Source organism: Lampris incognitus, chromosome 14 (assembly GCF_029633865.1).
Source record: "Lampris incognitus isolate fLamInc1 chromosome 14, fLamInc1.hap2, whole genome shotgun sequence".
Taxonomy (NCBI): Eukaryota; Metazoa; Chordata; class Actinopteri; order Lampriformes; family Lampridae; genus Lampris; species Lampris incognitus.
The window spans coordinates 9,248,914-9,262,513 of NC_079224.1; the positions used below are offsets into that span (position 1 = coordinate 9,248,914).

General features: G+C 50.6%; 1 protein-coding gene across 2 annotated transcripts in view; it reads left to right on the plus strand.

The window, feature by feature from the left end:
* The window catches only part of sntg1 (syntrophin, gamma 1), a 35,082-nt gene extending 24,825 nt beyond the window's left edge, over nt 1-10,257 (plus strand). The window contains exons 11-17 of one of the 2 annotated variants that reach the window (XM_056293462.1): nt 2,113-2,151; nt 5,018-5,134; nt 6,631-6,702; nt 7,256-7,408; nt 7,598-7,690; nt 9,818-9,928; nt 10,065-10,257. In XM_056293462.1, the coding sequence (XP_056149437.1) occupies nt 2,113-2,151; nt 5,018-5,134; nt 6,631-6,702; nt 7,256-7,408; nt 7,598-7,690; nt 9,818-9,928; nt 10,065-10,247 (768 nt within the window). In that variant the 3' untranslated portion in view covers nt 10,248-10,257. The remainder of the gene's footprint in view (nt 1-2,112; nt 2,152-5,017; nt 5,135-6,630; nt 6,703-7,255; nt 7,409-7,597; nt 7,691-9,817; nt 9,929-10,064) is intronic. The other variant, XM_056293463.1, reaches the window with a different exon arrangement.
* Nucleotides 10,258-13,600: the final 3,343 nt, after the last annotated feature.

Here is a 13,600-nt window from a genome sequence, read left to right on the forward strand (position 1 = left end):
GCTTGATATCTCCTGCCACCGGTAGGGGGCGCTAATTTAGGAAACGCCCCTATGGTAGCGGGTATGTGGTCGTGTGGGTTGGAGGACTTGTTTGTTTGTTTGAAGGGAGATCAGCTTGACATCTCCTGCCGCCGGTAGGGGGCGCTAATTTAGGAAACGCTCCTATGGTAGCGGGTATGTGGTCGTGTGGGTTGGAGGACTTGTTTGTTTGTTTGAAGGGAGATCAGTTTGACATCTGCCGCCGGTAGGGGGCGCTAATTTAGGAAACGCTCCTATGGTAGCGGGTATGTGGTCGTGTGGGTTGGAGGACTTGTTTGTTTGCTTGTTTGTTTGAAGGGAGATCAGCTTGATATCTCCTGCCGCCGGTAGGGGGCGCTAATTTAAGAAACGCTCCTATGGTATCGGGTATGTGGTCGTGTGGGTTGGAGGACTTGTTTGTTTGTTTGAAGGGAGATCAGCTTGATATCTCCTGCCGCCGGTAGGGGGCGCTAATTTAGGAAACGCTGCTATGGTAGCGGGTATGTGGTAGTGTGGGTTGGAGGACTCGTTTGTTTGTTTGTCTGAAGGGAGATCAGCTTGATATCTCCTGCCGCCGGTAGGGGGCGCTAATTTAGGAAACGCTCCTATGGTAGCGGGTATGGGGTCGTGTGGGTTGGAGGACTTGTTTGTTTGCTTGTTTGTTTGAAGGGAGATCAGCTTGATATCTCCTGCCGCCGGTAGGGGGCGCTAATTTAGGAAACGCTCCTATGGTAGCGGGTATGTGGTCGTGTGGGTTGGAGGACTCTGTTTGAAGGGAGATCAGCTTGATATCTCCTGCCGCCGGTAGGGGGCGCTAATTTAGGAAACGCTCCTATGGTAGCGGGTATGTGGTCGTGTGGGTTGGAGGACTTGTTTGTTTGTTTGAAAGGAGATCAGCTTGATATCGCCTTCCGCCGGTAGGGGGCGCTAATTTAGGAAACGCTCCTATAGTAACGGGTATGTGGTCGTGTGGGTTGGAGGACTTGTTTGTTTGAAGGGAGATCGGCTTGATATCTCCTGCCGCCGGTAGGGGGCGCTAATTTAGGAAACGCTCCTATAGTAACGGGTATGTGGTCGTGTGGGTTGGAGGACTTGTTTGTTTGAAGGGAGATCGGCTTGATATCTCCTGCCGCCGGTAGGGGACGCTAATTTAGGAAACGCTCCTATGGTAGCGGGTAGGTGGTCGTGTGGGTTGGAGGACTTGTTTGTTTGTTTGAAGGGAGATCAGCTTGATATCGCCTTCCGCCGGTAGGAGGCGCTAATCTAGGAAACGCTCCTATGGTAGCGGGTATGTGGTCGTGTGGGTTGGAGGACTCTGTTTGAAGGGAGATCAGCTTGATATCTCCTGCCGCCGGTAGGGGGTGCTAATCTAGGAAACGCTCCTATGGTAGCGGGTATGTGGTCGTGTGGGTTGGAGGACTCGTTTGTTTGTTTGAAGGGAGATCAGCTTGATATCTCCTGCCGCCGGTAGGGGGCGCTAATCTAGGAAACGCTCCTATGGTAGCGGGTATGTGGTCGTGTGGGTTGGAGGACTGTTTGAAGGGAGATCAGCTTGATATCTCCTGCCGCCGGTAGGGGGCGCTAATTTAGGAAACGCTCCTATGGTAGCGGGTATGTGGTCGTGTGGGTTGGAGGACTCTGTTTGTTTGAAGGGAGATCAGCTTGATATCTCCTGCCGCCGGTAGGGGACGCTAATCTAGGAAACGCTCCTATGGTAGCGGGTATGTGGTCGTGTGGGTTGGAGGACTCTGTTTGTTTGAAGGGAGATCAGCTTGATATCTCCTGCCGCCGGTAGGGGGTGCTAATCTAGGAAACGCTCCTATGGTAGCGGGTATGTGGTCGTGTGGGTTGGAGGACTGTTTGAAGGGAGATCGGCTTGATATCTCCTGCCGCCGGTAGGGGGCGCTAATTTAGGAAACGCTCCTATGGTAGCGGGTATGTGGTCGTGTGGGTTGGAGGACTCTGTTTGTTTGAAGGGAGATCAGCTTGTTTCGTCTGCATCCTAAGTGGTGTCCCGGTGAGTGTCGTCTTCTTCTCTTCACTGTAAGAAAGTCCTTTACTGTGTTTAAGTGACGCTCTTGTCGAATTTAACAGGTGAAGAAAATAAACCGGAACTTTCCAGTAAACCAGCAGGTAAGGCCGTTTCGAACAGCGGTGGATCTTTTATTTGACATATCACAGCGTGGTGTTTTATTTGTGATTACGCTATTGAATGTTGTTCCATAAAAAGACCCCCCACCCCCCCCCCACACACACACACACTGCAATCTCCCATAGAGCCGCACAATGCTTGAGCGGAATATTCCCTGTGCATGACCGACGTCAGGCTGCGCGGGTCACAGTTTAAAGAGGGGTACACAGACGCGCCTCACACCTGTTGCCAAAAAAAAGGGGAGAATGACGTAGCGCCCCCTGGAAAATCACTGAAAACCGACTTGAGCCCACACCGGGTTAGCTGCCGGTGTCCCGTTTCGGTCCAGACACGTGTGGTTTTCAGGAGGCAGAGCAGGTCATCTGGTAACCAGAGGGTTGCCGGTTCGATACTCCTGGCACAAAGAAGAAGAAACGTCGTAAAAAAAATGTCGTAAATAATGTCGTAGTGTAGTGGTCTATTCGCCGGTTCGAATCCCCGTGTTACCTCCGGCTTGCTCGGGCGTCCCTACAGACACAATCGGCTCTGTGCATAACTGTAGTCCACTGACTTCCGGTTTCTACTGTAGCGGTCATACCAGTTTCCTGTTTGTTGGCGCGCGCTGTCGACGATGGCATATTTTTGGCGATGCCTGCAAACTTTCACCTGCACCTACCAGCAAACGGGTGACAAGTGTCAAGTTGTACATATCGGGCAGGTGAAAGTGTGTGGACAGTTGTGTGCATGTGGTTGACATCTATCCATGGTAAATCTTGCAGGCATCGCGAAAAACACGCCATTGTCAACAGCGCACGCCGACAAACAGGAAACTGGTATGACCGCTGCGGTAGAAACCGGAAGTCAGTGGACTACAGTTGTGCACAGAGCCGATTGGCCGTGTCCGCGGGGTGGGAAGCCGGACGTGGGTGTGTGTCCTGGTCGCTGCACTAGCGCCTCCTCCGGTCGGTCGGGGCGCCTGTTCGGAGGGAGGGGGGACTAGGGGGGGAATAGCGTGATCCTCCCACGTGCTACGTCCCCTGGCGAAACGCCTCACTGTCAGTTGAAAAGAAGCGGCAGGCGACTCCACATGTCTGGGAGGAGGCGTGGGGGAGTCTGCAGCCCTCCCCGGATCGGCAGAGGGGGCGGAGCAGCGACCGGGACGTCTCAGAAAAGTGATTTGACGAGTACAATTGGGGAGAAAAGGGGTGGGGGGGGTGATTGTCGAGGTGTCCTTGAGCATGACACCTAGCCACTAACTGCTCCCGATGAGCTGCTCGTCACCTTGCATGGCTGACACCGCCATAAGCTGTGTGTGTATGTGTGTGTGTGTGTGCATGTGTGTGTGGATGAAAGTGAGGCGATCATTGATTGTAAAGGGCTTTGAGTGGCTGTTGCAGAAGAAAAGCGCCATATAAACGCAATCAATCCGCCATTTCTTTTCCCCTCGACCGCTTCTCCCTCCCACTCTCTGGGCATTCCGTCTCGACAGTTAACTGCTTCACACATGACGACTCGTCCCGAGTCTCCCACCCGCTGGTGTCTTCACCTGTCAACACGTCTGCACGGAAACACAGGCAGTAACGCAAACTGATGGGCGTCCGTTGCCTTACCAGCACGGGGATCGCCGGTTCGAATCCCCGTGTTACCTCCAGCTTGGTCGGGCTTACCTGCAGACACAATTGGACGTGTCTGCGGGTGGGAAGCCGGATGTGGGTGTGTGTCCTGGTCGCTGCACTAGCGCCTCCTCTGGTCGGTCGGGGTGCCTGTTCGGGGGAGGGGGGGGTAGCGTGATCCTCCCACGCACTGCGACCCCCTGGCGAAACGCCTCACTCAGTACGTTTACATGACACTTAACAAAATGGAATTATTGCGTTAGTCCGACTAAACCCGGACGTTTAAAATGCATGGAAACACGTTAGCCCGACTGACATCGAAGTGGTAATAGTCGGACTAACACGCCCAGATAAAGCGATTGGAAGTCGATTTACTTCTGCGCGTATACACCTTAGCCGGACTGGAGCCGGTCGAGGCGATCTGCGCACGCGCGAACTTTCCGCGCGCCAAGTCTGACCCGGAAGTCGAACAGCGTAAACAAAAAGTGGAGCGCACAACACGTACACGTAAGTTGTCCATCTTTGTGCCAGTTTAGCTCTGGGTTGCCAACCGCTTCTTCTTCGTCTTCTTCGGAGGGGTTGCTAACTTCCTGGTTCACTGCGACGACTGTTGCGCTCCGCGTGTGTGACGTAATAGGTCAACCGGTAGTGGCCCAATACAAACAAGCAGAAAGAGCGCATATCGCCACCTATCGCAGCGGAGCCCACATGACTCCCTCAGTAAATCGATTTCCCTCCCGCGGATGTGTACTGGGACCAAAGTCACTAGTCGGACTAATGAACTAATCGAGCTACAACCATAGCTCGACTAAACTGTGCACGTAAACGTACCGTCAGGTGAAAAGAAGTGGCTGGCGACTCCGCATGTATCAGAGGAGACGGGGTAGTCTGCAGCCCTCCCCGGATCGGTAGAAGCGGTGGGGCAGCAACCGGGACGGCTCGGGACAGTGGGGGTAATTGGCCATGTACAATTGGGGAGGAAAAAAAGGGGAACCCCCCCCCCTCCCAAAAAAAAACCAATGTAACGCCTCATTAAAATGGCCCAGGTCGTGGTAAGCAGTGATGCTAGTCCTGACGTCTACCATTCACCGTCTGTGATGGGCACATGTGGTGTCTTCCTCTCGCCGCTTCCTTTTCTCTGTCCAACCTCCAAACTCGGATGCCTTTCCCCTTTCTCCTTTGTGCCGTCGTCCTCCTTTTATTTATGTGCCACATCATTCTTATGGCCCCATCAATCTCCTCTCTCCCCTGACAGATTATCTACATGGGCTGGGCAGATGAGAAGGAGCAGGACTCCGTTCAGGACCGAATGTACTCGCCAAAGTTCCTTGCTTTGAGGGGATCATCGCTCTTCAAGTTCTCAGCACCTCCTGTAGGTTTGTTTTTCCACCCGACTTCCGTTAACCTGTGCTTGGATAATGAGTCTTTATGAGGGCCTCGGACACGAGTGATGGTGCTGTTGTGTCGGGCGGTCAGAGGTCCTCAGCTGCAGGAGGGACGTGGCTCACATCGAGCCGCATTGATCGTGTTCTGTACTTGATTGATGATGATCATTACATCCGTGTTTACATTTTGCTAGCTACGTAAGTAATTGTGACAAGAGGAATAAGCTATTGATTTTACTGAATTAGAGATGAGGAATGAGTGATAAGCCAGACCGGCCGCGCTGCTGGAATATGACCGAGGCGTGTAAAAGTGACAGGAATATAAAGAAGTTTACTTTTTACAGTCGGCGAACAGTCGCCCGTTTCCATCAAGGGTTACCCTAAGCGAAAGTGAAACGTTCAACCATGTAGCACATTAACATGCAGGCCAGGGGCGCCGGAATGGGGAGGGGTGGCAGGGGGCCATCAGCCCCCCCCCACACACACACACACTTTTACCCTCTTTCTACATTTTTTTTAAAGTCAGGAATCCCTGTATCCCCGCTAATGCCCCTGTATTGCGACACTTACGGTAAAAAGACGTTTCAATCATTGCCGTCCACTCTGAAATGACTCCGCTGCGCGTGGGCAGGCAGGCAGGCAGAGTGGGATTTCAAAACCGGATACAATGTATCACTTCAGCGCTCAAACTCATCACAGAACGCTACATTGGGACGGCCTAACTGCAACAAAGTAACAAGATGGGACGGTCACGTGTCTTCATTAACGCGCTTTATTGTACGGAAACCGCAAGTAGCACTATACAGTACACCCCTGCACATGCATATACTATGTCACTGTTGCCCCCCCCCCCACCTCTGACATGATTCCGGTGCACCTGATGCAGGCAGGAGGGGCGTCCGGGTGGCGTGGCGGTCTATTCCGTTGCCTACCAACACGGGGATCGCCGGTTCGAATCCCCGTGTTACCTCCAGTTTAGTCGGGCGTCCCTGCAGACACAATTGGCCGTGTCTGCGGGTGGGAAGCCGGATGTGGGTATGTGTCCTGGTCGCTGCACTAGCGCCTCCTCTGGTCGGTAGGGGCGCCTGGGGGGGGGGGGGTAGCGTGATCCTCCCATGTGCTACGTCCCTCCCGGTGAAACTCCTCACTGTCAGGTGAAAAGAAGCGGTTGGCGACTCCACGTGTATCGGAGGAGGCGTGGGGGAGTCTACAGCCCTCCCAGGATCGGCAGAGGGGGTGGAGCAGCGACCGGGACGGCTCGGGAGGGTGGGGTGATTGGCCGGGTACAACTGGGGGGAAAAACGGGGAGAGACCTTTGAAAGAGGATTTGGAAATGGGAGACCTGGGGAGAGAGAGCTACGGCAGTGCAGCTGTTTCAGGGGTTTTTATCCACGTTTTGCGCGGGTTTGAACTCGTAACAGGTGGTGAAACACCAGCAGATGTGTAAAACCGAAGGCTGAGGCCGGATGTGTCCTGTTTTCAGGTGACTACGTGGGACTGGACCAGAGCGGAGAAGAGTTTCACCGTGTATGAGATCATGTGCAAGGTTTTAAAGGTAACACGGCCAGCCACCTCACGCCTGAGGCATCTCTTTAATATTTAGGGGGGGGGGCATTTCAGACCCGGGTATATTTAGGGAGAGCTTAGAAATAGATGGCGGCTGTAAGGAAACATCTTTTGAAATATTTCTATTCATTCCTCTCCGACCCCCACAGAGAAGTTCAAGGATGTGGTTGTGTTTATTTCCGCATCTCCTCTGCGTCTGGGTTGGATAGACGACATTAAGCTGAACCGGGGGGGGGGGGGCGGGGGTGGTGAATTTAAATGTGATTAATTTGCAGACGGTGCCTTGTATTGCAAAGCTCGAGTCGTTGAGATTCAGATGTCAGATGCAAACTGACCTCGGTGTGGAAACTGGGGCAAGGCGTAGTGTGGTTGTGCAGCCTGCTCGACGCCGCACGCCGGCTCTGCGGCGAACCACCCGAGCAGAGTGTCCCGTGGCTGCTGGGCGCCACGGCGCGCTGCCCGCCTGTCACTTTTGTCTTATCTCAAAGTCCCTCCGCCCGTCCGTACTTGATCAGCATGGCAGCGTCCCTGTGTTATCTCAGGACAACGACCTCCTGGACAAGCGGAAACACTGCTTCAGCGTCCAGACGGAGAGCGGGGAGGACACGTTCTTCAGCGTGGAGCTGGAGTGCGAGCTGCTGATCTGGGAGAAAGCCTTTCAGATGGCCACGTTTCTGGAGGTGGAGCGAATACAGGTGGGTGTCTAAGCAGAGGGGGGGCTCAGGGGGGGGAATTGTGGTGGTTTCGATCAGCCGTTCTGGGCTGTTCCGGGCTAGTTGTTTGGGCACAGCGCCTGATTTATGCTCATGTGACGTGTTCAGCAGAGCAAAAGAGGCCTTCCTGTCTGAGCACCTCTGGTGACGTCTTGTTCTCCCTCTCCGCAGTGCAAAACATACGCCTGTATAATGGAGAGCCATCTTATGGGGCTCACCGTCGACTTCGGCATGGGGTTTGTGTGCTTCGATGCTGCCTCAAAGGTGCGTAAAAAGGCCTTCTTCATCAAACCGGTTCTGGGCGCCTTACACGGGAGAGTGCATGCAACAAAAACCAGTTAAAACCCAGTTTTAAAGCTAATTGCAATGCCTCGGCATTGCCCCCCCCCCCCGTGTTGCTAACTTATTCTCCACTGTGTGCGTTTTGAAAGCAATGAGCAGATTTGTTTTGACGGCTGATTCCCTCCAGCTCCAACCTCTCATTCCTGCCTGCAGTCCGTTTTGGCCTTTCCCCAAGTCTGAGGGCCGCACAGACGACTCGGGCGCTGGGCCTCGCTGTGTGCAGGGACAGGACGCAAGCACGGTCACATTGTTCTCCGCAAACTTGGCCGTAATTCCTGCAATACAACACAACAATGTGTACCCTGAGGGGTGTGAAACTGCTGCCAGTGTACTGATGAGTCCAAAAAACATAAAGGATCAAAAAATAAGTAATAAATAAATAAATAAATAAATAAATAAATAAATAAAATTGAATAAATAAAATTGAATAAATAATTATTAATAATAATAATAATAAAATAATAATAATAATGATAAGTAAAAATAATAATAATAATAATAATAATAACAAAATAATAATAATAATAATAAGTAAAAATAATATTAAAATAATAATAACAATAAAATAATAATAATAACAGTAAATAAAAAAAGTAAAAAATAAAAACAACCCACAATCCATATGTAAACTGCTAGCTCAATACATGTGGTGGATTTACTGTCATTTACAGCTGCCTTTGGTGGGTTGGGGGGGTGGGGGGTCACATTTCAGTTCGAATTTAAAAATGAGCAAAAACGTCCATTACTCTTGCCCCTCGCAACCCCCCCCCCACCCCACCCTCCTCCTCCTCCATTAGTCTGTATGCTCGTGATATCAAGTGCTGGTGGATCTGATTGGCAGGAGGAGGACGGGGATAATGGTCCCTGTCCAGAGTCCTCTCTGTGAAGGCGAGCCAAGTACAAGCACCACTCTTTATGCGAGCAAACGTCTGTCTCGGTGTCGTGCTACGCCTGGTGAAACTCTTCAAATATACTCAAGGGGAAGAAATCAAATACGACTGCACAAAGAAAGTACTATGGCAGTTTGATAGTAATGGATTTATTTCTTATTTTTTTTGCCACTTGTCATTGTATAAAACGCCATACCGCAGTACAGTCAGGGTCGACATTTCACATCGGCTGCAGGATTGCCTTTGAGCGTGAGAAACAGCGCGGTATAATCCCATTTTATACTATGTGTTACTGCCAAAGTGGTGTAGCATCAAGGTAGTGACCTAAAATGTCGAAACTAACAGCTTACTTTGTTTGTAGCACAGTAAAAGGCTTCTCACATATAGGGTCTGGAAGCCTTTTTGGTCTTGGCAGACGGAGGGTGTGATGATGTACACAACAACTGTGTGTTCACCAGACACTCATTCGTATGGAACGAGAGACCAGCGGTCAAGATGGGGTCCAAAAACGAATAAAGCTCAGTGTTGTCTTGCATACGTTGCTGCTTTTTAGGTCAGTGCAAAATTCTACCAGAAAAGGAAGCATCGGGGCGTCCGGGGGGCGTGGCGGTCTATTCCGTTGCCTACCAACACGGGGATCGCTGGTTCGAATCCCCGTGTTACCTCCGGCTCGGTCGGGCGTCCCTGCAGACACAATTGGCAGTGTCTGCGGGTGGGAAGCCGGATGTGGGTATGTGTCCTGGCCGCTGCACTAGCGCCTCCTCTGGTCAGTTGGGGAGCCAGTTCAGGGGGGAGGGGGAACTGGGGGGAATAGCGTGATCCTCCCATGTGCTACGTTCCCCTGGTGAAACCCCTCAACGTCAGGTGAAAAGAAGCAGCAGGTGACTCCACATGTGGTAGTCTGCAGCCCTCCCCGGCTGGGCAGAGCGGGTGGAGCAGCGACCGGGACGGCTCGGAAGAGTGGGGTAATTGGCCAAGTACAATTGGGGAGAAAAAGGGCGAAAAAAATCCCAATGAAAAGAAAAGGAAGCATTGGTGCACCACTACTGTTACCTACCGACACGGGGATCGCCGGTTCGAATCCCCATGTTACCTCCGGCTTGGTCGGGCGTCCCTGCAGACACATAACCATTGCTTTTTGTGCTCTTACCCTACGTAGGCGGTGCTGTGGAGATACAAGTTCTCACAACTGAAAGGATCATCTGACGACGGGAAGAGCAAGATCAAATTTCTGTTCCAGAACCAAGACTCGAAGGCCATCGAAGCCAAGGTAACCAACCTTTACAGCTGTGTAAGGCTTGTCGGTCGAGGAAATTGTTCACTGACGCGGGTTTTCAAACGGCGAGGTTACTTAGCACAACTCACTTGCTGCCCGCGCCACTAAAATGCTGATCCTTCTGTTGCAGGAGCTCGAATTCTCAAACCTCTTTGCCGTCCTCCATTGCATCCACGCGTTTTTCGCTGCCAAGGTCGCTTGCCTGGACCCGATGTTCGTGGAGAGCCAAGGCACCGCGATGACCCCTGGGGTGCCGGCCCTCACCGGCATCTCGTGCAATTCACAGATATCTAAACTCAAATACACCACCTGACAGGCGCCGATCCCTTCCTTGACCCCTTGGAAAGAAAACGCTCTTAGTCATAGCCACGGCCTGCGATGGAGGACAGGGACAGGTGTGACCAACCAGGATCAGATAATGACGGACTGCCACACAGGCCACAGTGGGACTATTTCAAAGAAAGACCCCTCCTGGAGGAATACTCTTTGTATTTTCAGGAAAACGGCGCAGTTCCTGGATCTCCGGACATTCGTGGTTGGAGGTAATCATGGACGCTGTGCTTTGGGAGAAAACACTTGGTGGCAAGCTGAACAATTCCGACGCCAACGGACACGAACTTCTCAAGTTTTGAATCTGAATTTTCTCACGGTTTATTCTCAGACATCAATAAATCAACAGCTCACAGCGAATGGGCCAGATTCTGTTGCCATGGCGAGCATCTCTTTTCCATGTAGTCTAGCCGAGGGTGGAGTTCTGCGAAAACACGCCGCTACTGGTTTTCACCTTTTTGCCCACAGGTCCCTTTCACGTCCACATTTAATAAAGTTGATGTTCATGTTAATGTGGCTTGTAACTTACAACTGCAGTGCTTTCTCTGTTTGATCGTTCAGTTGAGAGGTTGGTACACCCCCCCCCCACCCCCCCTCGTGAAGCATATTAAATACACCCACCTATGCCCACGCGGTTATTATCTAAACACGTGGTTGCGATCTGCTCGAAACGAATCCCCGTGCTGCGGCACGGTGGCCCAGCAGTTAGCGCGGTCGCCTCACAGCAAGAAGGTCCTGGGTTCGAGCCCCGGGGTAGTCCAAGCCTTGGGGGTCGTCCCGGGTCGTCCTCTGTGTGGAGTTTGCATGTTCTCCCCGTATCGGCGTGGGTTTACTCCCACAGTCCAAAGACATGTAGGTCAGGTGACTCGGCCATACTACATTGCCCCTCGGTGTGAATGTGTGCACGCGTGCGTGCGTGCGTGCGTGCGTGCGTGAGTGCGTGCGTAGGCCCTGTGATGGCCTGGCGGCCTGTCCAGGGCGTCTCCCCGCTTGCCGCCCAGTGACTGCTGGGATAGGCTCCAGCATCCCCGCGACCCCGAGAGCAGGATAAGCGGTTTGGATGATGGATGGATGAGTCCCCGTGCTCTTCCGTCACAGCCTCGCGTGAAGGAAGGGCCCAGCGCATATGTGTCGTCATCAGAGGTTGGGCTGAAGGATGACGCGTCGGTGGGAAGCCGCGTGAAGGTGCGTTTAATCAGGTCTGTCATCCACAGCGCCGTCGTTCCTCACCTCGCGCTGCTGCGTATGGTCAGCGATACGGACTGCAGGGCAGATTCACGTGGTGCTGAAGAATTTAATAATGTAGGATTAAGTTTGAGGAAGCGCTGCCGCAGAGTGGAGACTTAAAAGGTGGTTGCGTGAAAACACCAACAGGTCTGCGTTCCCTCCCCATGCTGCTCCAAAAACAATGAGGAAAAACAGACTACTAAGATTTTTTTTTAGCCCCCCCCCTCCCCCCGTCTTGATCGTGTAAATAAACGCTGACATTTAACTGAACTTGGAAGAGTAATGAATTATGGTGATTACTTTAGGGATTACTTTTGGGGATTACGGCATTTGTTAATTTGATGTGCACCAGAGAATAGGTAGCTCATATCCCCTTTTGCGCTCTCCATCAATTACCCCATGGACCAAGTCAGAATAATAAAATGATGGTGTGAATTTTGAATGTTAATCTTTCTGAACTCAGCTTGTAAATAATGAAAATAACGTTTTTTTTTTGGTCGCTGTTTTCGTTGGCATGTCAACTTGACCATCACAAACGGCAAGCAAACTAAGAATATGTAGCATCGCAGCGTCAACAGGTTTTAGATGCCCCCCTTTAAGCTGTATTCAAATATTTTAATGAGTGACAACCCATTTTTTTTTCTTACATATTCCAAAAGTCTTTGGGTCAGTTAGTGCAGTTAGTCATGCTCGCACCTTCCCCCTTTCCCCCAAAGTAGAGTCGGTAAAGGAGAGGACCTGGGGTAAGTGAACTCAAGAGAACGGGAAATGAAACGGGGTCACTGAAGTGCTTAATGTGAGCTCGTCAGGCTGACGTCGGTCGGTGTGAGAGCGTGAGTCCTGCTGGTGGCCGCGGCGGTGGAGTCTATGCAAAGAACGCCTGAGCGAGCGTGCTTTAAATCGACCTTGGTTGCAAATCCTTAGGACACGAAGTCTACTAGAAGAGTGAGTGTTTGGTTTTATTTTTATGCAGATGATACCTGTTTTATGAACAAATAAAACGTGTTGCAAATAAATGGGAACTTTTATATAACACGGCCTTAATTGTGGTTAACTTGTTTTTCATTAACGCCGGGATTTACCTGTACCCCCGAAACTGGTGTTTAATGCCTGGTCTCTAACCCCACTGCTCGTCTCTTGCCCCAGCCGGAGACAATTAAACACCCTACCTACCCCGAAGACTGCTCCTCTTACACGATGGCTTGTACACTTATCAAATAGTGTGTCGTTCAACCATGTTACTCTCATTGCATCTTCTATTGGCATAGGCCGTTTTTTTTCAATTTAAATTAAATTAAATTTTTTTTGCTTTTTTGTAGCTTAAATGTTGTTTTTTTTAAGTAGGAAACTTTGGATGGACACAAGCACTGGCAGTGTTTCCCAGTACTCAAACCACGCAATTGCGTGGGGACCCCCCCATTGTCTAGCGCAGTGGTTCTCAACCTTTTTGGGGTCCTGGACCCCCTGCGTATTTTTGATCTACCCTGAGGACCCCTCCACCTGATTTTGGGGGAGGGGGGTTGCAATTTGTAGAAACAGTAGAAACTGCATTTTAAATTGCATTATAGCATTTATTCACTCTTTGGGGCAAAAATAAGAGCTTTCAGTTGTAACTTAGAAATAGTTAACAAAACAGAATTCTTATGCAGTAACTTTCAGATATATGTAACAAAACAGAATATGTATTCAGTAACTTTCAGATATATGTAACAACAGAATTTTTATGCAGTAACTTTTAACAATGCAAACGGGAGCGAGATCTCTTATTAAAATACAATAGATTACACTTGTGAAACAGATGTAATTAGAGAAAAAAGTCCTGTTACCCTTTATAGTTTAGGTAGATAAAGGTCTCAGTCCCATTTGAGTAAAATAATCCTATTTCTATAAATGTCATAGGATCTTTTTTTAAAGATATTTTATTTTCACGGACCCCTTGCAATTACACCACGGACCACTAGAGGTCCGCGGACCCCCGGTTGAGAAACACTGGTCTAGCGGCCCCTAGTAACAGTACTACATTACAGCCTGAACTGCAGTCAGCAACAAAATCCTAATTTACTTTTATTTATTTATTTGTTTGTTTGTTTGTTTATTTATTCAGAAAAA